This window comes from Dreissena polymorpha, chromosome 4 (assembly GCF_020536995.1).
Source record: "Dreissena polymorpha isolate Duluth1 chromosome 4, UMN_Dpol_1.0, whole genome shotgun sequence".
NCBI classification, from domain to species: domain Eukaryota; kingdom Metazoa; phylum Mollusca; class Bivalvia; order Myida; family Dreissenidae; genus Dreissena; species Dreissena polymorpha.
Window position 1 is genome coordinate 92,234,370 of NC_068358.1, and position 25,390 is coordinate 92,259,759.

General features: G+C 37.2%; 1 protein-coding gene across 14 annotated transcripts in view; it reads right to left on the minus strand.

Annotated features, from left to right (window-relative positions):
- Positions 1 to 3,400: 3,400 nt before the first annotated feature.
- Positions 3,401 to 25,390, minus strand: part of LOC127880170 (uncharacterized) — a 53,004-nt gene continuing 31,014 nt past the window's right edge. For 7 of the 14 annotated variants that reach the window (XM_052427407.1, XM_052427406.1, XM_052427417.1 and 4 more), the window contains 23 exons: positions 24,672 to 24,793; positions 24,163 to 24,255; positions 22,757 to 22,871; positions 22,124 to 22,233; positions 21,222 to 21,414; positions 20,703 to 20,900; positions 20,237 to 20,358; positions 17,855 to 17,947; positions 17,292 to 17,406; positions 15,878 to 15,987; positions 14,402 to 14,576; positions 13,922 to 14,119; positions 12,988 to 13,109; positions 12,534 to 12,626; positions 11,998 to 12,112; positions 10,963 to 11,072; positions 9,974 to 10,166; positions 9,470 to 9,667; positions 8,289 to 8,410; positions 7,259 to 7,351; positions 6,824 to 6,941; positions 5,794 to 5,903; positions 3,401 to 4,660 (listed from right to left, as the gene is read on the minus strand). In XM_052427407.1, the coding sequence (XP_052283367.1) occupies positions 4,547 to 4,660; positions 5,794 to 5,903; positions 6,824 to 6,941; positions 7,259 to 7,351; positions 8,289 to 8,410; positions 9,470 to 9,667; positions 9,974 to 10,166; positions 10,963 to 11,072; positions 11,998 to 12,112; positions 12,534 to 12,626; positions 12,988 to 13,109; positions 13,922 to 14,119; positions 14,402 to 14,576; positions 15,878 to 15,987; positions 17,292 to 17,406; positions 17,855 to 17,947; positions 20,237 to 20,358; positions 20,703 to 20,900; positions 21,222 to 21,414; positions 22,124 to 22,233; positions 22,757 to 22,871; positions 24,163 to 24,255; positions 24,672 to 24,793 (3,032 nt within the window). In that variant the 3' untranslated portion in view covers positions 3,401 to 4,546. The remainder of the gene's footprint in view (positions 4,661 to 5,793; positions 5,904 to 6,823; positions 6,942 to 7,258; positions 7,352 to 8,288; positions 8,411 to 9,469; positions 9,668 to 9,973; positions 10,167 to 10,962; positions 11,073 to 11,997; positions 12,113 to 12,533; positions 12,627 to 12,987; positions 13,110 to 13,921; positions 14,120 to 14,401; positions 14,577 to 15,877; positions 15,988 to 17,291; positions 17,407 to 17,854; positions 17,948 to 20,236; positions 20,359 to 20,702; positions 20,901 to 21,221; positions 21,415 to 22,123; positions 22,234 to 22,756; positions 22,872 to 24,162; positions 24,256 to 24,671; positions 24,794 to 25,390) is intronic. The other 7 variants (XM_052427408.1, XM_052427409.1, XM_052427418.1 and 4 more) reach the window with 7 other exon arrangements.

The window sequence follows — 25,390 nt, forward strand, 5'->3', positions numbered from 1 at the left end:
CAAGCATTTTATATCTCGTTAAATTTATGTTACCAGACCAAATCTTGCGTTGAAATGTTGGCTCTTCCTATATAAAACACTGATTTGTTTATGTGTTAACTTTATTTTACGAAATATATTACAAAATATTTTTTCGGCGTTTATGGGGTTTTTATGTTTGAGTTCCAATTATGTATTCTGTGCATTTCAGCAATTAATGTTTGAGTGACCATTATGTTTGCTGGACATTTTAACAATTACTGATTGAGTTACAGTATCAGACACAACTGTTAAAAAATTATTTATAAATATTATTTGAACCAAGTTTCTCTGCATGTTCAATTTAAAAAGAAATTCACAAATACTTGAATGGTATAAAACAGGGACTCCGGAGTCTCCAACTTAGTGAACGTGTATTATAAACACGGCAATGTTTTTCTTTATGTCTATACTGATCACCAGCTCCTGATATCATGACACTGTATTTCGCTGGTAAAGCATTGCGTGTGCTTGAAGTTTATATTGTCCTTCCACGTCTAAAGCTGCATTATGTGAGGACCCGGAGTTCATCAAAACACTCACCTTATTTACTCACAAGACTCATGGAAGGTTGGACGTATTGTGAAATATAGCTATTATTTCCAGCGATTTAGATTTCGAACGAAAGATACTAGTATTCGATGTTGGTGTGGTTTAATGTTGTGGGATAAAAAAGAGCACCTAGAGGAAACCTCACCTGTCCTGTTATGGTGAACACCAACATGCGCCGGGAGCGAGGATTGACACCGGGTCGCTAAGGTGAGAAACGTGTGTTCCAACCACATCGTGAACCGGACTACCCGACTGCTAAAACAGTCCACACTCACAACACATGTTTCTTTTTATTAACCTATCTGCTGAACAGTTATTCCTGATTCATTCACAGGAAGTTGTTTGTTTGAATTTGAAAACAATACATGTTTGTTTTTTGACGAACTGACTTAAATGATTTAACTCGAAACTCGAGAGTCATGAGTGTTCTGTCACAAACTATGTGCATTGATTAAAATGTAGAAATCAACGATGCTTGTGTTGTAAAAGAGGTTCGATGTGTTTTACCGTGATTTTTCTCATCATTCTAATGCATGTTTGTGCTAACCTTAGCACTACTTGCTGATGGTGAGCTTTTGTAAACGCCAATTGTCCGTCGTTCGCCGTGCGTTGTGTGCCGCATGTCGTCCGCATGTTCCTTGTCAACTCTCTAGAGGCCACTTTTATTTCCAATCTTCATGAACATTGTCAGAACATTTGGCCTAATGATATCTCGGTCGAGTTTGAAACCGGATGGCGTGAGGGTAGAACTAGGTCACAAGGTCAAATTAAACCAAAAAAATGTCAATGCTCTAAAAGTCACATTTTTAGTCCAGTCTTCATGAAAATTGGACGGACAAATCGATCTAATTTTATCTCAGCCGAGTTCGAAAATATTGTCGGTCCATTAAAAAAATATGAAACAAGAGGGTGGTAAAGTTTTCCATTTGTAGCTTTGGTGGAACCTTCACAGGCGGCATTTGTGTCCGATCTGTTTGAACCTTCGTCAAAGCAATAACATATCGACCGAGTTCAAAACTTGGTATTGTGAGTCAAACACCGTCGTTATATTTCTTTAGGTTTCCAATAGTTTTTAAATTAGCATTAAAGTATTTATGAACAAAAGTCACTAAAACGCTCGATGTCTTTAATTTGGGTTATTGTTCATTTGAGAGATAACAGCTGTATTGATTGTGTTTCAAAATTGCGTTAAATAAAGCGTCAATTCACCAAGAAATCTTCTCTGTGAAGTTATTGTAGATCCGTACATGTACGGAGTTTTTTTTGTTATATAGTAATATTGACGCGATCCCTTTTTTTATTCATATCTAACATGAAATAAATGGAACAGGCTATTTCATTATCAAAAAATGTAAAGTATTATTTGACAGTGTTACTTTAGTTGAAAGTACCATTATTGGTTGTCACTTATAATAAAGTACTAACACAGTCAGTTTTATAAATTGTTGAGCATACAATGACATGAGAATCTTTACTAATAAAAATAAATTAGGCTTGACTAGTGGAGTGTGTAGGTTAAGAGTTTCGTTGCTGGTTTTTTTTAACCTAATAATTCATGATGTTCAAAATGGACTTAAGACTTAAGATTTTGAGATGAGTGTTACATAAATACACTTTACTTGACTCGTGTGGACTATTACCTTGATGTGAATAAGGATATCCATATTAGTTTGCGAAACGTGTTAAAATTGTGGCTTGTGTGACCGTTTGTGAAATAAAAGTATATTTAGAATATACATGTATTTATTACTGAATACTTGAAATGTGCAATTCATTAGCTCGTTGTGATTGCAGAGTTATTTGAAAAATATGTGTTGAACAGCTATAAAACAATAACAAGCTCACGTGTGTTAACTTACTTGCTATTTATTTGCACAATAAAACAACCCGAAGGGTACGTGATTTTTTTATATCAACAATTAAATACCATATGTTGTAACAGCAGTAAGCACAATATATAAAATACTAGTCATCACACACCAATTACACAAGTTCACTGTTCTGCAAGCAGACATTTTTAATTATTACAAGTCTTTCATTTCCGTTCGCAATTTGACAGTTTTAATGTTCTCCAACCAACAAAAGTGAACGACTGACATACTAGTAATCATTTTTGTTTAATTTTGTTTTGCAATTGGGTTGTTGATGTGCTTTTCATGCACTCGTGCTTGTAACTTTTAAGTTTCTGCTGTGTCATCAGTTCAGGACAGATGCTAAGACCATAAAAATATCGCTGCGATAAAGCAAAATACAATCGTCTCTGAGACAGTCTCTGAACAGATTACATCTCAAAATAATCCTTATCATTGTACATTAGGCAAAAATGTTCAAGTATGCAAACCTTGCCAAGAAAGCGCTTTGACACACAGAAAGTCAAAGTAACACACACTATTCACGTTTGTGAAACCAGTGGTTTTGTCGTTAAGATTTTTGTGAAGGCACCGGATAGATTTCCAACTATTTGGAGATATTATACAAGATAGTTATTGTTTTTGGTGTGCTTTCCGAGTATTCGTTGTTGTTTTTTTCCACGAACACATTAAGTTCTTTGTGACAGGCGAATACAATTTTCTTCCGCTATTAATGACCAGGGTTATTTAACCGAAAAGTGGGATGGATTGCTTTGAATGACCAGCCAAAACTAGAAGATATAGCGAGGTGTTTCTCACTTCACGTTTGCTGAGCAATTTACGACACTAAAGCAATGTCCATTCGTATGTCTACATTTGTCGTCGGTATATGTTCCCTGCGGACAAAAACTTCTATGTGCATATCCGAATGATTGGGGAAAGAGTTCTACAATTATGAAAATGCAAACAAAACACTTAGGAACTTGTATAAAATGTATTTTATAAATCTCGTCTTGATTATAAACAAGCATTCAAAAAAAACATCTATGTGCATATCTACATGATGAGGAATATACAATTATGAAAAGACGAAAACACAACAATAAGTTAAATACTTAATACTACATTTAAATATCAAAATCTGATACGTAAATTTATTCTATAAATCTAGTCTTGATTGTAAACAAACATTTAATTAAGACAGTAACAAACATAACAAGAGCACCGCATAACGGGTGCCACGCTCGGCTGCGAAAGCTTGTCAGAATTTTTTTTAGAGGTCACAGTGACCTTGACCTTTGACCTAGTGACCCAAAAATGGGTGTGGCGTGTAGAACTCATCAAGGTGCATCTACATATGAAGTTTCAAAGTTGTAGGTGGTAGCACTTTGATTTTATAGCATATGTTGAAGTTTTATATTAGATGTCACAGTGAACTTGACCTTTGACCTAGTGACCCAAAAATGGGTGTGGCGTGTAGAACTCATCAAGGTGCATCTTCATATGAAGTTTCAAAGTTGTAGGTGGAAGCACTTTGACTTTAGAGCCTATGTTAAGGTTTTAGCACGGCTGACGGCGGACGACGAGCTGGCTATGACAATACCCCGGGTTTTCTCCGAAAACAGCTGAGCTTAAAAAAAAGACAATACACATTTCTGAATACACAAATCATGACAGCAGATATGCTTATGTGCAAAATTCCACATACCGGAAACCAAAAGGCTGAAACTGGTTAAATCCAGTCCGTGTAATGCTGTAAGTCAGTGGGAAAGAACACAATACCATCCTAACATGATATAGGTGCACATATCAATTATTCTATATCTGCGAGCATTCTTTAAAGATGTAATTTGTTAACTTAAAAAAAAGTTACAGCGTCCCACGCTAAGTTTCTTTCGAAGTATAAAAAATGAATACTATTACACGTGAAAACACTATGTCATAATAAAATGTAAAGTATAATGTATGGAAAATGCATTTGAGCAGTGTACACAACATATTGTACAACTAGTTGGACCTGATTGTTATTGACATTGCGCGTTAACATACGATATCATGCGTTTTCGGATAGTACATTCGTGTTACCGCTTTTTATGCATTTAATACTGTATGGTAATGGAGGTAATTTAGAAACGTTGGAAAGTAGCCCTGACATTCCTCCCTTTAGTTGGCACGGGGGGTCGGTAGTTGTTCTGCATGTGATGGCCGTCGGAACTAGTGAGACTTCGGAGGGCTTTGAGCTGAAAGGCAAAACAGTTTGTTTAACTACAAGTTTCCTGGGTGCAAACTCGAACATAAAAAATCGCTTAATTTTGATTTTGAAACTCTTTTCTGTAGTGCAAAACCAAAGCAAAAGCATTGTATAACAATGTGTGTATTTCATTCATTACATTATACATCGATTCGGACTAAAGTGTAATCTATGATTTAAACGGAATGCAGCTTTTTTCAAGAAACACTGATATGTTTGTGTTTAAACGAACCAGCACTTAATTTCATCAGGAAAATGCATGCGATATCAATGGAGCGAGACACCGTTTGGAATTCGTCTGCACGACTATTTTATAAACTGAAACTAAAACCAAATGTTCTTTTTTATTTTCCGGTAATTTTCTTTTAATAAACTGATTTGTGACATCCTTTATGACGGTATAAAGGGTTCTATGTAATAACAACTTATACCAACCAGCGCTTACCGACGCAACAAGCAATATTAAATATAACTTGTTTCAGATTTGCTAAATTTCGTTGTAGTTATGATATTTGCGAGGAAAGAGTAATACTGAACATTAACAATGCTCGAAAATATCGATCATATGCATCTTTTGGCGATTTAAAAACCTGAAAATAATAACGCGTTACAAACGCGAAACTATTGAATAATTTGGAGATTTCTGTTGTTATCGGTATATTGTGTGTTATTACGAGGAATGCCGATATAAAATATGAAATACACCACTAATTACATATGCAAGATTTTCCCTCCAATGGTCCGTGGACCGAGCCCGCTTGAGAATTACTTTTTTCTTTTCTTTTTTAATTTCTGTGAATTCTGTGAAAAGGTTCGATTTCCGATGCTCAGTCCATGTCATGCATAATTTACCCTCATATAAAGTCTTACGCCTTTTGATACAAACTTGGATTATGGTTGTTAAAGTGTAGTTTAGCAATATACTACCGCGGTTTGCGGTTTAATTGCTATACACCTGGCACGTTCTATATATACATTCTTTAATTGCATGCAATTGCTCAATCCACACACATGATATTTTATTATTAATTGTCATTCAACGTGATATGCATGCAGAACGTACAAAAGCAAAGTATGTATATATATTCATGCTTAATATGTGAAATCTAAATGAGGTCATACCTGATGCTCAGAGAATTCCACTGGGTCATTGAAGACAATCCACTGAACACTTTCAAACAGAGGCGGGGTGGTTAGGGAGCCCTCGTAGGTCCAGTAAGCGCTGATGTTGACTGCAATAGCGAAGTAACTTAACGCTTGAGAAGCAACATTATTTGACCAATGAAAATAATTGCTCGCTCCGTTGTAAGGGAGAAGACTCCGTCTTTCAACTGATGCATTTGTTGTGGCTTAATAAAAAGAATATGACACAGAAGAAAACGACGACGATGATTATGACAGAGAAGCGGAGGAAGAGAAATATTCATATACTATACAGAGTAGAGGAACGAACAGAAAAAGAAGAACAAAGATAAACTAGCTAGATGTCTGTTGTTATTATTCATCAAGCTGCGTCATACATATGTGTCTTGTTCTGAGAAAACTGGTCATATTGCATGTGCGTAAAGTGTCATCCCAGATTAGCCTGTGCAGTCCGCACAGGCTAATCAGGGACGACACTTTCCGCTTCAATGGTATTTTTCGTTTAAAGGAAGTCCCTTTTAATCGAAAAGCTAGTTTAAGCGGAAAGTGTCGTCCCTGATTAGCCTGTGCGAACTGCACAGGCTAATCTGGGACGACACTTTACGCACATGCATTATGCACAGTTTTCTCAGAACAAGACACATATGCTTGACGTATGGCATTACCAAAGGTGTGAACCACTCTCCCCACAAGATGGACATCTGGGTTCAGTTATTTTTTATAATATCACAATGAATGATGAATTTACAGTTTGAACAAGCTGTTTCATGGTCAAAGTTGACCTTACATCTCAACGTGTGGCCTCGACCTTTGAGATAAGAAGACGGGTGATCATTTGTGGAAAGATATTTTTTAAAAATGCGCGATAAATGAAACATTTACGGTCCGAACAAGCTGTTTTGTGATCAAAATGGACTCTTTACCTCGAAAAGAGTGACCTTGGCCATTGAGGCAGGGAGAAAGGGTTTACATGCGATATGTGGTCTCATCATGTTGGTTATTTCCTTACCTGGTAACAAGCTCTTGGGGTCGATGGGTATAGGGAAGGTGGCTTTGCTTCCGGGCTTTTTCAATTTGCCCAAGTTGTCAGACACTGCGGAGAAACCGCGGTGGTGATTGAGGCCGGACTGAAATTATGAAAAAAGCGTCTGTGAGCACAGCTGAAAAATGCTTTTCAATATAGGTTACCATAGTTCAATCTTATTTTTTTATTCGATTTTTACCAAAACTGGCAACAGCAATAAGTTAACCATACATGTTAATTATACATAATTTTAGTATAATGGCAATTAAATATAACATGCATTTTTATGCCATTCGATTTCCGTATTTGATTAAAGAAAAACTCTCACGGAATCGCAAACCACAACTAGTTTTTATTAGCAATATCGATGCTAATATCTATCGATGTTATTGAACTCACACAGAATCGTCATGTGTCTACCTTGATCATGACTCCGAGGACGGCCAGTCCGTCACTCTTGGTTACAGCCTCAGCGAAGGTGCCGTACTTCGTGTTCCAGTGCACCAAGTGAAGCTGAAATGTAGAACGGGGACTTGAGGTAGAGTGTATTGTCGAATCTTTAAAAAGGTGCTCTCATAAAAATTAGTAATACATATAATTCTGCTCTCGCTAAGCATGAATTAAAGGTGCCTTTTCACAGATTTTGGCATTTTTTAACTTATTCATTAAATGCTTTATATCGATAAATGTAAACATTGGATCGTAAAAGCTCCAGTAAAAAATCAAGAATAAAATTAAAAAAAGGAAAAGAACATTGCCAGGACCAGGTTTCGAACCAGTGACCCCTGGAGTCCTGCCAGAGTCCTGAAGTAAAAACGCTTTAGCCTACTGAGCTATTCCGCCGAGTACATTTACTTGACGTATTTTATACCTTATATAAGCAATCTTCGTAATTTCACAAAATTTAACGACAAAAACAGAACTCTCCAAATTATTCAATCGTTTCGCGTTGCAACGCTTTATAATTTTTAGGTTTTAAAATCGTCAAAAGATGCATATAATGGCTATATTAGACCATGGTAAATGTTCAGTATTACTGTTTCCTCAAAAATATCATAACTAAAACGAAAATTTGCGAATCTGAAAAAACTTTTTTCAATTTTGTCAATTTACCAAAGCGTGAAAAGATCCCTTTAACAAAGGGTAAGATTGACATGTATGCTTCAGGAAATACGTCAAATAAAATACGAACTTAATAACTAAGCAGAACAATGGTTCAAGCATCAAAAACAAACATTCAAGTATCCATACAGTTAAGCATGTATTTTGTACAAAACAATTGTCAAATTATGTTTGATAACGTTTTGCATTGACGACTATACACAAGAAGAACGGCGCATATATTAGTATTGTTTTAAAAAACTTTTGAAAGTTTAATAAGATTTTCCGAACATTCATTACAGATTGTTCAACTTTTTTCTCAGTAAGACAGTTTGTAAAACCGACATACCTCGGATGCGAACATCTTCCCGTCAATCGTATGCTCCGATCCCTGGTTGTCGTCTGCTCCCCAGTGCAGGTGGAACTGCTCCAGGCGAAACTGCTGCTTGCCAAGAGGACCGCCCGTTAAATCTGGGGGTTATAAAAAGTAATGGTAAAAATCAAAAGGTATTGAACAGTGTTTATTTATAAATTTATATTATTTGTCTATAAAAAACTAAGGCCGAGTCATGAGCGCTAATAAACATACAAGTACATGTACCAAAACCAACAAGACTATTGCAAAGCAATAAAGGTCCCTTATTGGCTCCACCATTGTCAGAAATTCCCCATTGTCAGAATATTTTTTTATTTGTTGCCATAGCAACCAGATTTTTTGACTTAGGAACAAAATGAAATGACGTGCATAATGTCCATATTGCCATCTATCCATGTTCCAAGTTTTATAAAAAAATATTAAGAACTTTTAAAGTTATCGCAGGATCCAGAAAACCGCCATTTTCAGCAGTATTTCTTGTCTATTTGTTGCCATAACAACCAGAATTTTAGACATAGGAACAAAATGAAATTACGTGCATAATGTCCATATTGTCATCTATCCATGTTCCAAGTTTCATGAAAAAATATCAAGAACTTTTTAAGTTATCACAGGATCCAGAAAAGTGTGACAGAATGACGGCCACATGTTGGGGACTAATAAACTGCTTCATTCTGATATGTGAGTAACAATTGTATTCGAATAAACGACAATACTTCACTTGTATAGAAGGAAGTGTACGCCATGTAGATACGCTCGTCAAGGAATTCGTTGTAAAAGCCGATTGATGATTCTAACAAAGGGTCTCACATGTACGACCAGTAAAGAACGTCATAATAGAAATACATTTTAAACAAGAAATTGCCAAGCAATATTGTCCCCTAACAAGGAATCTCCACCATTGTCATAATGTGTTGCCATATCAACCAGAATTCTTGACGTAGGACAAAATGAAATGACGTGCATAATCTCCATATTGCCATATATCCATGTTTCAAGTTTCATAAAAAAAAATATGAAGATCTTTTAAAGTTATCGCAGGATCCAGAAAAGTGTGACAGACAGACTGACTGACAGACTGACAGACAGACGGAGTGCAAACCATAAGTCCCCTCCGGTTTCACCGGTAGGGGACAACAAGGCACTACGCTTACATCCCGTCTTGGTTATCTGACACATGACGCTGTGCCCATTGTTCTGCAGTTGTATCTCGTCTTCCATTTTGTAGTCGACGCTGAGGGGTGTGCTGTTCATAAGACGAAAGTCGCACACCGCTTCTGACGTCACGATGTTGATCGGCGACTGTCGACTGCCTTCGGCGATAGGGAAATCCTTGTTCCACGTGGAGGGACCTGTGATGTAGTTCATATGGCAGTTGGGTATTACAAATATAGTTGACATTGTTTGTGTTCGAACTTTTCTTTCAGAGGAATTGAAAATTCTATTGAGGGGGTAACATATAGTTATGGAGTAATTTTTTTTCTGAAAATCAAATCATAAACGTTAAAGATACTTCTGAAATCATCATAATTGTTTCAAAGAATAAAGGATTCTTACAAATTTAATATATTATCAATGTATACAAAAACACAAACTGTTTCACTAACACCGATTTCTCTAATAGATTCTGTTTAATTAAGAAATGTCATAAATCATACCATTTGTCGCTGTGTATCCCCAGGGAGTGGTTTTAGGTTTCTGTTCAGACACTTGTCGTTTTTCAGGCACAACCTTTTGTTCAGGCAATTGAAAGGTTGACCTGACTTTTCTCCCTTTAGTAGGCACGGGTGGTCGGTAGTTGTTGTGCATGTGATGGCCGTCGGAACTAGTGAGACTGCGAAGAGCGGTCAGCTGAAATGAGCATAGTGGCTAATTTCTGAAACGTGAACATTAAACAACTCGCTTAAATATGTGGGGTGAACACTTTGACTTCAGTTAAACCCCGATTATTGATTGTCCTTTCATCGCTGCTGCACATGATGTGGCTCAAGACACAATCTTACGTCTGTCAGTTTTCAATTACTTCTGCTATAATAGTATGTGCTTTTCCATCTTTGATTGAATTATTTTCCAGCGAACTGTTTCACATATCTCTGATGCATCATATTTTATCCGAATGCACACGTATGTCTGAACTGTTATGTCTTTGATTTAATTTAGCATTATTGCATAACAAGCCTTTGTCACACGCCAAATATCGAATAATTTTATTTGCGGGTACGATTTTATTTCTATTATTGTATCCCAAATGTGTTTTTTTGCACTTCGTTATTGCTCTTATACTTAATTTGCATGATATGGTTAAAGTTGTAAACATGATTTTTTTTAAGTATTGATCATTCGCCGTGAGATGCAGCACGCGCAGAAGGACTTTAACCCTTAAAGCGCTGGAGCTGAATTTTAAAGGCCTTTGCAAACAGTTTGGATCCAGATGAGACGCCACAGAACGTGGCGTCTCATCAGGATCCAAACTGTTTGCTATTCTGATAGTATTCTTTGAAAAAAATAGAAGAAAATGCTAATTTTAGAAATTCTGCATACGACATTTTAGCAGACGACAAATTTCCCAGCATGCAAAGGGTTAAAAACACTGTACATAGTATGCGTTAGTTGCTACTGTATGTTTGACTTGTTGAATGGTCAATACCTGTTGATGAGAGAACTCCACGGGTTCCTTGAAGACGATCCATTGAACACTTTCAAACAGGGGCGGGGTAGTGAGGGAGCCCTCGTAGGTCCAATAGGCGCTGATGTTGTCTGCAATGGCGACAAAACGTAATGTGTGAAAATCAACGTCCACAAATCTTTGATTGACTTAGGCCGAATTGATTGGGATCCTAAATTGTCTGAGTCAATTTGTGTGACCTTTTACGAGAGTTTTTCTTTGTGACACTACTTGTAAAAGGCGTTAGGATCAGGAGTGAAACACAAATAAGAAAAGAACAAAAGAAGCAAAAAGACAGCAAGAGGAAGACTAAGACAAACAAAAGCACCGCATAACGGGTGCCACGCTCGGCTGCGGGTGCAGTTTTGAATAGATGAAAGCTTGTCAGATTTTTTTTGATTTTTTAAGAGGTCACAGTGACCTTAACCTTTGACCTAGTGACCCAAAAATGGGTGTGGCATGTGGAACTCATCAAGGTGCAGCTACGTATGAAGTTTCAAAGTTGTAGGTTGAAGCACTTTGATTTAAGAGCCAATGTTCAAAACCTTGACAAAATGTTAATGTTTTAGCACGACGCGGACGACAGGCACGACACGACGAGCTGGCTATGACAAAACCTCGGGTTTTCTTCGAAAACAGCCGAGTTAAAAAAAATGAAAAGAATCACACAAAAGAGAAAATTAGAATAATAATATGAATGATACGAAGAATAAGATAAAGACGGTGGTGGTAATAATGCAGCTTAATAACAAAACAATTCAGAAGATAAAGACACGGGTGACACAGTGGAAAAAGAGAACAAAGAAAATATGAAGAAGCAAAACAAACAGGAAAACATTGTATAAAACAGTGAAGAATAAAAAAAGATGTGTTATTGGATGAATATTATTTTTACAACATATCGAAAGAAATGAGATAAGTGGAGAATACAAGGTTCATTTTCCTTCGATACGTGAATTTATCCGACTAGTAAAATAACGGTTTACACGAGGAGACCTTTCTGTCGGACTCGCTTACCTGGCAACAAGCTGGTTGGGTTGAGGGAGATGGGGAAAGTTGCCTTGCTGCCGGGCGTTCTCAAGCTGCTCAAATTGTTAGACACGGCGGAGAAACCGCGGTGATTTAGGCCGGGCTGAAACAAATGGAAGATATGACCTATGAATATCGGCTTGCTTGTAAAATGCTTTGAATGGGTAGTTCAATTCTATTTAAAAAGACGTGCAAACAAAGTGGGAATAACTATCAGTTAACCTTATACTTTATGTAGGAAAATGTAATCAGATTCGTATTCCAATTTAAACAAGCAAATTCGTTGAATTGATATCCCCTGCAAAAAAATAATTTTGTGACAGACGAAGGGACAGACGGACAGAAAACGCTATTTCTTTGGCTAAATATAGAAATCAATTTACTAGACATCCCTAATTTTGGAAATAAATTGATCCAATCAAGAAGGATGGGATAGTCCACTAGGCATAAATGGGTTAATAAAGAAAAAGAAACGCGCTTTTATCGCCGTTCACAACCCCGACTGCTTGTGCGCCTTGCTTTACCTTGATCATGACTCCGAGGACGGCCAGTCCGTCACTCTTCGTTACAGCTTCACCGAAAGTGTCGTACTTCGTGTTCCAGTGCACCAAGTGCAGCTGAAATGTAAAACGGAAACTTGAAGAAAAGTGTTTTGTCGCATATTAAAAAACTTTTCTCTGATGTGATTTAGTAATTAACATAATTCTTCCATCGATAAGCATTCAACAAACATAGGAAAAGATCGTCATATATGGTAAAAGTGATAAGTGAACTCAAACATAACGTTTTTATTTCGCAGAAACTTTGCTGTCTTATTTTATTACGTTATCATTTGAGAAGCACGAGTCACTATATTTAACAAGAACGCAATAGATCAGTTTTGTTTTCAAATATTTCTGCAAGAGTAACTTCATATGCTGAAAATTCATTAAGCTAGATATATATTTCTCAATAAGACATGCGCTTAAACCGATATACCTCGGATGCGAACGTCTTCCCGTCAATCGTATGCTCCGATCCCCGGTTGTCGTCTGCTCCCCAGTGCAGGTGGAACTGCTCCAGGCGGAACTGCTGCTTGCCAAGAGGACCGCCGGTCAAATCTGGGGTAATGATATTGAGTATCTTTATCAATAAAGTTATATTGTTTGTATGTAGAAACCTGTAATGCGAGTCATGATAACGAATGCATATACAAGTAAATTTACCAAAAGCAATGACTCATTGTATAAAGATATGTTAGTTTCGTATCATATATGAAAAACGATATTAACCCACTAGTCTTGGGTATAACGCACACCATATGGATATTTTCGACGAGGAAGTTCTTTTAAAGGGATCTTTTCACGTAAACTGAAATTTTTTGTTTCAGATTCGCAAATTTTCGTTTTAGTTATGATATTTGTGAGGAAACAGTAATACTGAACATTTACCATGGTCTAATATAGCCATTATATGCATCTTTTGACGATTTAAAAACCTGAAAAATATAAAGCATTGCAACGCGAAACGATTGAATAATTTGGAGAGTTCTGTTGTTATCGTTTAAATTTGTGAAACTACGAAGATTGCTTATATAAAGTATAAAATACGTGTGTCATATATAGCTGGCAGAATGGCCGAGCGGTCTAATTCGTTTTTACTCCAGGACTCCGGGGTTCACTGGTTCGAGCCCTGCTGCGGGCTAAATTTTTTTCCCCTTTTTTATTTTATTCTTGATTTTTTACTGGAGCTTTTTAGGTCCAATGTTTACATTTATCAATATAAAGCATTTCATGACAAACTTCAAAACACGCTAAAATCTGTGAAAAGGCCCCTTTAATTGCAATTTCAAGAATTCCCAAGTGTTCTTATATGTAAGACCCTCCAAAATCTTTATAATAGAAAGACAGATTAAGCAAATCGACACGCTTACATCCTGTCTTGGTAATCTGACACATGACGCTGTGCCCATTGTTCGACAGTTGTGTCTCGTCTTCCGGTGTGTACTTGACACTAAGCGGATTCCTGACCAGAAGATCTAAGTCGCACACCGCCTCTGACGTCACGATGTCGATCGGCGACTGTCGACTGCCTTCGGCGATGGGGAAATTATTGTTCCAAGTTGAGGGACCTGTGTTGAAGTGAGTTCAGTGGAGAGTGGGGTATTAAATAATCGTGTTTTGTACGAAGTGTGTACGTTCATATTCAGTAAGGCGCGCTTTTTGTGAAAATTAAATCATATGCGATGACAAACAATTTTGAATATTGCACTGATTTGGCAGAACAGTGCGGTTTTATATCATTTAAATTGATTTAATATGTTACCAATTGACACAATATCTCGAACTGTTTTATTTAAACTGAATTGTACTATGCACTGCGTTTGTTAAAAAAGCACTATTAGAAACCATACCATTGGTCTCTGTGTATCCCCAGTGAGCGGTTTTAGGCTTCTGTTCAGACAATTGACGTTGTGCAGGCAATTGAAAGGTGGCCCTGACTTTTCTCCCTTTAGTTGGTACGGGTGGTCGGTAATTGTCTTGCATGTGATGGCCGTCGGAACTAGTGAGACTGCGCAGAGCGTTCAGCTAAAATTCAATATAAAGTGTGTAATTTACAGGCGAAAAATTTGCAATATGAATTTTAAACCGTTGAGTTTAGTGAAACGCAGACCAAAAGCAAAATATTTAGATATTTGTTTTAATTAATAAGCAATCAAATGTGCAGTATTTATCAACAAAACATTAAAGCTTACAGGCTTAACTAGAAAATGAATGCTGATTGTTTTTTAAGGACACTTTAAAGGGACCTTTTTATGTTTTGGTAAATTGACAACATTAACAAAAGTTAACATTTCTTAAATTTTCGTTTAAGTTATGCTATTTGCGAGGAAACAGTAATACTGACCATCTACCATGCTCTTAAATATCCATTATATGCATCTTTTGACGATTTATAAACCTGAAAATGATCAAGCGTTGCAACGCTAAACGATTGAATAATTTGGAGAGTTCTATTGTTGTCGCTATATTTTGTTACACAGGATTGCTTACATAAAGCATTTAATGACAAACTTCAATACATGCCAAAATCTGTGAAAAGGCCCCTTTGAATTTTATTTACAGAAACCAACTATTCTGGAATATAGCATCATCATGGTAAGCATGTGTTTTTAAATTAACCAGCGCTTAATTTCTGTGGGAAAATAGCACAATTCGTGCGATATTCCTTGGAACTGGTGACCAGATCGGATATCGACTGTGCGAACAGCTTTAATGATTATTCTTATGTATTTGTAGGTAATTTTCTATAGAGAAATCAGGTTGCGATAATTGTTATTACAGTCTCAAAGGTTCCAATCTAATAAAAACGAGCGCTTATCGACCAAACAATGTTTTATCCGAATTGCAGACGGTTCAATTTTTTTACCTTCATTCTGAATGAATGTGCGCTCCATGATTATCCCCACACACAGTATAACGTCTTTTGTGTCATTTAATTAAATGATATTGGATGTTGAGTTTGAAAAGTATTAATTGGCAATATACGACCGCGGTTTACTGGATTAAATGCTGTACAAGAAAAGCTGTGCACATTATGTACACTTGTTAAGATGCATCGTTTTGGCCACACTGTCGGGTACACAAAACAAAGCACTACACACATGTTAGACCATTACCAGGCTTATTTAAACTACATATAATACTTAATTGCACAATATTGTTCAATTCATACTCTTTACAAGTTATTATTATTGATCATTCAACGTGAGGTACAGCGCTAGTGGAAGAACTGCCAAAACAACTTACACTTACGCTTAAGTTCGTTTTGCCGTATATTTACAGCGTAAGTTCAAGTTGAATGTTTTAATTGTTAAATAGGTACAAACCTGTTGATCAGAGAATTCCACGGGTTCCTTGAAGACAATCCACTGAACACTTTCAAACAGGGGCGGGGTAGTGAGAGAGCCCTCGTACGTCCAGTAGGCGCTGATGTTGTCTGCAATAGAGACGTAACGTTACGTTTGACATCTAACGTTCTTTCTTCAATGACAGACAACGGGCGTCTCGATATTGCTACTGAGTTAATTTGAGAAAATTTCGAATAATGATATGAATTAGAAGAAAAAATGAAGAAGGTGCTGATAGAGCTGTTGCGTAAGAAATCAATACAGAAAAAAGGATAAGGAACCACGATGTAAGGGTGAACAATAATACAATGGAGAGGACGCAGACGAATCAGAAAACAGCAAGAGATGTGTTTGTCATAAACACATTACCCCCTACTGCGCCGCTTTGAAGCCATATATTTGACCTTTGACCTTCAATGATGACCTTGACCTTTCACCACTCAAAATGTGCAGCTCCATAAGATACACATGCATGCCACATATCAAGTTGCTATCTTCTATATTGCAAAAGTAATGAGCAATGTTAAAGTTTTCGGACGGACGGACAGACTGACTGACGGACTGACAGACAGTTCAACTGCTATATGCCATCCTACCGGGGGCATAAAATATAACAAACAAGAGAAGAAATATAAAAATTATGTTGGGTTGGATGTGTATATTGTTTAGGATATGTTAAATAGAGTAAATATATAGTGTCTATGTGTAGTAAATTTATAAGCATAATTGAACACAGATTTACACGGCGAGACTAGCTCGTTATAACAAAGAAAAGGACCAAAATCAAAATTGAATGCTATTTTCCACATTTAAAATACCCTTACGTCATGCATGATGCAGAATTCATCTACGCCGATATTGTTTATTTTACACAGTAATAATGTTTCCTTAAACGTAAAAAACACATCCGTTGGACACACTTTTGCTCACCGGTAAATAACCCTCTACTCATCGATGTTTGTGTTTGGATAAAAATCACCATGTACATGTTCGTAAAGTTGTATTTGCTTCAAAGGTGAGTTGAAAAATCTGCACACGACATAATCGATACACTGTTCATTTCCATATTTTTTCATTTTAAAACAGTTGGTACATGATAGCTGCAAAATCCGTCTGGATATACATTTCTTGATCAAGGTTCAAATGAACAATTTATCCATAAAAAATAACGCTTTACGTGTTACGCCAATTTCCTTCGAAATTTTAAAGAACACAATACACTATTATTATTATATTTTACTCTCTTTATGTCACTGCAACTTTTCTCAATCCGTCAATTGTTCTATATCAAACATAATTTAAAGCATCGCGTTATTTGAGTACATTCTTCGTTATAAAAAAATCTAAAAATGCGTTTGATATCATCAAAGCCACATGTTGAATGCTTGCTTACCTGGCAACAAGCTGGTGGGGTCGAGGGAGATGGGGAAGATGGCCTTGCTGCCGGGCGTTCTCAAGCTGCTGACGTTGTCCGACACTGCGGAGAAGCCGCGGTGATTGAGGCCGGGCTGAAAAAATGGAGAGAAAGCGTCTGTTAATATCGGCGTTGTTGGAAAATGCTTGTCTTGGAGATTACCGGTAATACAATTCATTGCATCTAAAAAGACTTTTAAAAACTGGCCACAAAAATTAGTTAAACGTAATTTTATTGAAACGTTTTGTTGTAGAATGTGTGTAGTATAACAACACTCAAATGTAATAGCAACTATTAATAAGATTAACATTATTCTGTACATGTATATGACAAAATTACTCTAACGCCATCGTGTATTTAATTGTGTTTTATTTTCTTACTAACATTAAAAGTTCCTATTGACGTTATTTATCTTACACAATAGCTTCATGAGCAGGTTTTAAATTATTTTCATAGGTAAACAATACCACTGGTAAATAAGGAGAAAGAAAAACGCTTAAATCGCAGGTCACTACACGTGCTGCTCGAGCGCCTTGAGCTACCTTGATCATGACTCCGAGAACAGCCAGTCCGTCACTCTTGGTTACAGCCTCAGCGAAGGTGCCGTACTTCGTGTTCCAGTGCACCAAGTGAAGCTGCAATATAGAACGAGAACCTGAGGTAGAGAAATTTGTTTTGCATTTACTACAACGCAACTCAACGCATTCTCCAAGGCATTTTACTGAACGCTCTCAATCAATTATAGGTCTTATGTATGTGAAACACTCACGACGGGACGTCTTTTCCAGCTTTGTGGCAGATCCCGTTATACCAGATCTCACACGTTTCCACTGTCCCATTGTCTCTGTCTTGAAACTCGCCAAGCCAGCACATTGTTGTTATACGCGTCATATATGGCTCTATAAAGATGGCCACTACAATAATTATAAGCAACTTCTCAATTCTACTGATTGGATGTCAATGTTGACCAGTGAAACTATGGACCTCGTTGCCCATATCTTGCCCAATGTCATTTAATCTGCTGCACCTTCGAGCTCTCCCAACAAGGATGTCACTATCATACACAACGATGTACACTGGATGAATAATACTATTCGCCTTATGATTCAGAGGGGCAAACGATAACACAGAATCGAAAAAACGTCAAATGCTCAAACACCATTGCTAAACGTTTACAACTGGCGACACGCCTTACTTTAAGACAAAGCTCACATTCCATACCAACATTTATTGACAAGAGAAAAGAAGCAATAACAGATGAGGATAAGGCAGTCGTTACACATACATCTGCTATTTTTTTTAGAAAGTGTCAACCTTTCTCCTCATTTATTATTTCACTGGGGATTTTCTATTCTTAATTACGTTTTTTAAACTAGTTAAAGATGACATATCTGCCCTCGATTCTTCGAAGGCAAGTGTCCCTTAAACAATAATAACATGACTATTTAAGAAGGGATCTAACTATTTGGCCACTCTATTAGTCTCTTGTTTAACAAGCTTTTATCCAACTCTTATTTCCCTTCACCTTGGAAACTTGCTAATGCCAGACCAAGATTTGAGAAAGCAAATCCTCCCCAACCTCCCAACTATCGACCGAGTTCCCTATTGAGTTGCAACGGGAACCTTATGGAGCATTGTGAACACAAACGCGTACACTCTGACATAGCTACCAACAATGTTCTCGCAAAATTCCAATTCTGAGGGCGACTTTACCATAAACTAGCTTACTTATTTGCACGACAACATTGAGCTTGATAATGGTAAAGAGGCAAGCGCCGTTTTGCGATACATCAAAAGCATCCGACAAAGTATGGAGCCAAAATCTATGAGCTAAAATGCCTTCATTTGGCACAAGTTTCTCTCTCTTGATCGGGTTTTCTTCGCGAATACATGTTCTACTTGGTCGTCTTAAACTGCCTTACGGATCAATTATTTTACATATATGTCAACGAATTAATAAACGACATCGAGGCAATGATACGTTTATTTTTTGTCTTTATATAACTGATGAACATGTGGACTGTTTCCCCAAGTCTTGAACACTGATCTGTCTCGAATCTTTCCTGGTCAAGTATCTGATTGGTCTCTTTTAATCCAGCATAACAAGAATATGTTCCTGACTTGAACCAAATAATCCCAAACATTCCGACATTTACAAGAACGACGTTCCACTTACGCAAGTCAGTAACCAAAAACAGCAAGATGATCAATCCTTTCAGATGACGCAAATTGTGCAATTCATATCTCTATCATGGTTTACAAGGCTTTGCAAAGAATCGAAAACGGGTCTTCATTTCTGTCCTACACAATCCGAGTCTGAAATTTTCTTCCTTCGTCCGCACGTAACGCAACTATATTAACTGATGTCAAACGCAAACTCACAAACAGACAAAGCACAAAGATAGTCCATTCCTTAAAATAATAGTAGTCGAAATCGATTATCTAAAACTGCAGTCTACGTCTAGGTTGTAGCACATTGAATTATGTGTAACACAGTAGATACATAACAAATAGTCCTTTTTGCTACTGTGGTGCCGAAGACACGCCATCCGAATTAGTCTTGTTGTGTCCTAACCTTGATAATATTCATAATTTCTTTATTCCTATCTTTCCAACATGCCATGTTGATTTACTCTAAACAATCTACCATTTGGAATCGATCGGCTATCACTTGAACCGTATAAGAACAAACTGATAAAGTGGTCCTCAATAGCATTCATAAAATTCTGTTTAGTAATCTCCAGTAATCTATAGTGAACTCACGTAGACATTTTAGATGTTTGTTTTCTAATCCATGAAATGTTATATCATTTTTTAAATGATCATGAATGTTATGTATTATAATCTGAAACAACACATATGTTTAAACTACCTTTAGAAAAAGATTGCCTTTTATGCTCAACGTAATAAGTCAAAGAACGAACCTCGGATGCGAACATCTTCCCGTCAATCGTATGCTCCGATCCCCGGTTGTCGTCTGCTCCCCAGTGCAGGTGGAACTGCTCCAGGCGGAACTGCTGCTTGCCAAGAGGACCGCCGGTCAAATCTGTGGATTGAAAGGTAGAACTGGTAGAAACATCTAGAGGTATCGAGTATGCATATTAATAGTATGTGTCTGTATAAAAAACCTCATGCGAGGCATGCGATCGAATAAAAAATACATGTATCAAAACACATAACCCACGGTATAAAAATATGTCAGTATCCAATGCGATGGGGAAAACAACATTTCCCCACTAGTATTGAAATCAAGGCAGGCCATATACAGTAGAAACCTTCAACAAGGGCGTTATTATAATTAATAAATTCAATAATCTCACGAAGCGTCTTACATGTACGACTCTCCTAGAACATCATAATAGGACAAATGATACAATTTAACATGCTTACATCCGGTCTTTGTGATCTGACACATGACACTGTGTCCGTTGTTTTGCAGTTGTGTCTCGTCTTCCGGTGTGTAGTCGACGCTGAGGGGTTCGCTGGCTGTAAGACCAATGTCGCACACCGCTTCTGACGTCACGATGTCGATCGGCGACTGTCGAATCCCTTCAGCAATCGGGAAATCCTTGTTCCAGGTAGAGGGACCTGTTTTGTAATAAGTTCATTGAAGCGTGGGGAATTTAGCAATGCGTGGAATCATTTTTGTGCACAGGTTGCTGCCGAAAACGTAACATTCCACTGAAGAGAAGAATATTCAACAACAGAGCGCTTTATTCGAAAATTAAAGCATCTACGTTGACACATACATGTATTTACGAAATTTATAGAAATGATTTTTAAAAAGACGTCTTAACACAATATAAATTTAAATAATACCTATTGCCACAATTACTCGAAAGTGTTTCTCTTGCACTGAGTTGACTTTTGCATTGTATTTTTTAAGGAAAGAAATATTTGATATAATACCATTTGTCTCTGTGTATCCCCAGTGAGCGGCTTTAGGCTTCTGTTCAGACACCTTCTGTTTTCCTGGCAACAGCCGTTGTTCCGGCAATTGAAAGGTTGACCTGACTTTTCTCCCTTTAGTTGGTACGGGTGGTCGGTAATTGTCCTGCATGTGATGGCCGTCGGAACTAGTGAGACCGCGCAGAGCATTCAGCTGAAAGGCAGCATGAAGTGTATAATTATAGGGAAAAACTCGAAATTTGATATCTGTTTTAATGACTTTTAAACCTTTGAGTGTAGTGAAAAGCCGAGGAGAAGAAATGATGTATATAAATATGCGTCATTAATAAATTTATAATCAAATTGAAGTATTTTCAACATAACATTAAAGCAGGCACTATTTGTAAAGGAATGCTGAACATGTTTTTCAGTAGAAAGAATTTTATTTAGAGAGACACGTTATTCTTTGCATATTATATGCATATTGAAACACGTGTGTTTTTAAGCAACCATGTGAATTCAGTACGACTATGCTTGCGGCATGCTTTGAATCTAAACCCTTATCGGAAAAAAGATTGTACCACATTTTTAATATACTGAAAACTTAATCGATTATCCTGATTGATTTCAAAGTATTTTTCTACGGAGAAATCGGTTTTAGGAAACTTATATCACGGTCTCCAAGGCTTTAATTTAATTACATCAAGCGGTAATCGAGCACGCACACAATGTGTAATCAGATATGCTGCGAGTTCGATTTTGTTACATCAACATTGGATTTTAAGTTTTAAAAGTGTTAATTATTTTTTATTATTATTAATCATTCAACATGAATTACAACACATGCAGAAGCACTGTTAAAACATCGTACATATATTGCATTAGTTCATTCTGAATGTTTTATTTTTTTTAAAGGTCCATACCTGTTGATGAGAGAATTCCACGGGTTCCTTAAAGACTATCCATTGAACACTTTCAAACAGGGGCGGGGTAGTGAGAGAGCCCTCGTAGGTCCAGTAGGCGCTGATGTTGACTGCAATAGAGACGTAACGTTACGTGTTACAGCCCACGTTCTTCCTTTATGGACAGACTTAGGGTGTGAGTGTGCTACTTATTTAATTGGTTGCTAGTGTTTATTAGTTTTACAACTGCCGAGAGTTTGTCTTTGTCCACTTAAAGTATATCGCATTAACTTAAGGAGTAACACATACATCAGAGGCAAAACAGAGAAAACGGCGAAATACAAGGATTGCATGACAAAGGCAAAGAAAGAGAATAAGAAATGACAAGGTACAAGTCGGATAAATAAAAGACCAAAAAACAGTAACCTATTATTTTTATCCCGCAATACTCGTCAATCAAAATATTTGCGATCTATTGTTTAAACATTAGCCAAAACAATTTTCAATTAAATGTCGATGAAAATGAGACGAATAAATAGAGAATATTCTGTGTCTTTGTGTACTTGAAGAAAGATTTACACGACGAGGCTTTCCGTGTAAGCCTTTAGAGACGATTCAGATAAATAAAGGAAGGAGGCTGTAGGACGTTCTTACCAGGTAAAAGACTAGCGGGGTCGAGGGAGATAGGGAAAGTGGCTTTGCTGCCGGGCGTTCTCAAGCTGCTCAGGTTGTCTGACACGGCGGAGAAGCCGCGATGAGTGAGACCGGGCTAAAACGAGGGGAAGAAAAGGGAATCTGAATATATGTTGCATTTAATAATACTAAAACAAAAATTGCCAACAACAATTGTTAAGCCATACATTATCATGATACGTATTCGCTCCATAATTATTGTCAAATATAACAGAAACAAGAGATGTGTTCGTCAGAAACACAATGCCCCCTATTTCGCCACTTTGATTTTTTTTTACATTTGACCTTGAAGGATGACATTGACCTTGAAGGATGACCTTGACCTTGAAGGATGAGCTTGACCTTGAACTTCCACCACTCAAAATGGTGCAGCTTCATGAGAACGCCGCTTTGATTTTTTTTGTTCCTTTGACCTTGAAGGATGACCTTGACCTTAAAGGATGACCTTGACCTTGAATTTCCACCACTCAAAATGTGCAGCTTCATTAAAACGCCGCTTTGAATTTTTTTTTTGACCTTTGACCTTGAAGGATGACCTTGACCTTGAACTTCCACCACTCAAAATGTGCAGCTTCATGAGATACACATGGATGCCAGATGTCAAGTTGCTATATTCATGTTAAAAAATTTATGGCCAATGTTAAAGTTTTCGGACGGACAGACGCCATATATTTGACATTTGACCTTGAAGGATAACCTTTAACTTCACCTTTCACCACTCAAAATGTTCAGCTTCATGAGATACACATGCATGCCAAATATCAAGTTGCTATCTTCACTATTGAAAATGTTATGGCCAATTTTAAAGTTTTCGGACGGACAGACGCCATATATTTGACATTTGACCTTCAAAGATGACCTTGACCTTCACCTTTCACCACTCAAAATGTTCAGCTCCATGAGATACACATGCATGCCAAATATCAAGTTGCTATCTTCAATAGTGAAAAAGTTATGGCCAATGTTAAAGTCTTTTTCGGACGGACGGACATACTGACATACACACATACTGACATACTGACATACACACATACTGACATACTGACATACACACATACTGACATACTGACTGACGGACAGTTCAACTGCTATATGCCACCCTTCCGGGGGCATAAAAATTAATACGATTGTTTTTCATATTCACCTGTTATTAAAAGAACACTTAAAAGTTACCGCAAACCTTTTTTAAATTTTCTTTGCAACATAAAACACTCTTATTAATGCATTTTATCCCAAAACAATATCGTCATGAGTAGGTGTCCAATTATTTTCAAAGATACGCATGCATATTATGTAGAATAATAGTAAGAATAAAACACGCTATCATCGCAGCCCACTACACCGGATGCTCGTTTGCCGTGTGATACCTTGATCATGACTCCGAGTACTGCCAGTCCGTCACTCTTTGTTACAGCCTCAGCGAAGGTGCCGTACTTCGTGTTCCAGTGCACCAAGTGAAGCTGTAATGTAGAACGGGGACTTGTAGAAGAGTGTTGTAGTCTCATATTTTAAAACTGGTCACTCATATAAAATTGAACGTGTACATTCCTGCTCTCGCTAAGCAATACTGAAGAAAAGAAAATATCGTAATACTAGTATATGCAAAAGGCAGAATGTCAACTCAAATACGTTTATAATTGTAAAGCAGAAAACGTTGAAATTAGCGCAAAGCATAGCAACGTGTAAAACATTTTTGTGGTAAAACATACCCAGTTATGTTTAGCACTGATTTTAGATGCATGGAAGAATAAATATGACCAGAACGCCACACATCAGGTTTAATATGTTATATTGTGCAAGTATAACTCAAATTTCAGACATTTATCAACCTAATCCTCGATTTTTTATCCATAAGAAAGCCTTTTAACAGAATTACCTCGGATGCGAACATCTTCCCGTCAATCGTATGCTCCGATCCCCGGTTGTCGTCTGCTCCCCAGTGCAGGTGGAACTGCTCCAGGCGGAACTGCTGCTTGCCGAGAGGACCGCCCGTCATGTCTGCGGTTGTAAGGTAGTACTGATAGAAACATTGAGGTATCGGATGTTTCTATCAATATAGCTATATTATTGTTGTTGCAAATATCATGAAAGTAATGAGAGCGAATGAAAATACAGTAGATATACCTTGACAAATAATCCACTGTATCAAAATATATACATATCCAAATCAATATGAAAAAATGCGCCTATTGTGTTGAGTGCAACGAAAACCATATAGATACAATCAACAAGGACATTTTAATAGCTACTTTAAGATTTTTTTTTAAGTTCTCACATGTACGACCCTCCTAGATCGTCAAAACAAGAATATCAGAAAAACTGATGGATGCTCCCCAATGATGCTTTGTCGATATATAGGTAAAATGTGTGGAAAAAGTGTGACCTTGAAAAATCTATTACTAGCCTCGGTGACCTTGACCCCAAGTGACGACAAACCTCATCAAAAGGTAGAGGTCCAGGCAAGGTTCCTACATGCCAAATATGTAAGAGATCGGTTAAATAAGGCGCTATGAGAAAATGTAACAAAAGTGTGACGGAAAATCTATTATTAGCCTCGGTGACCTTGACCCCTTGACCCCAGTGACCTCAAACCTC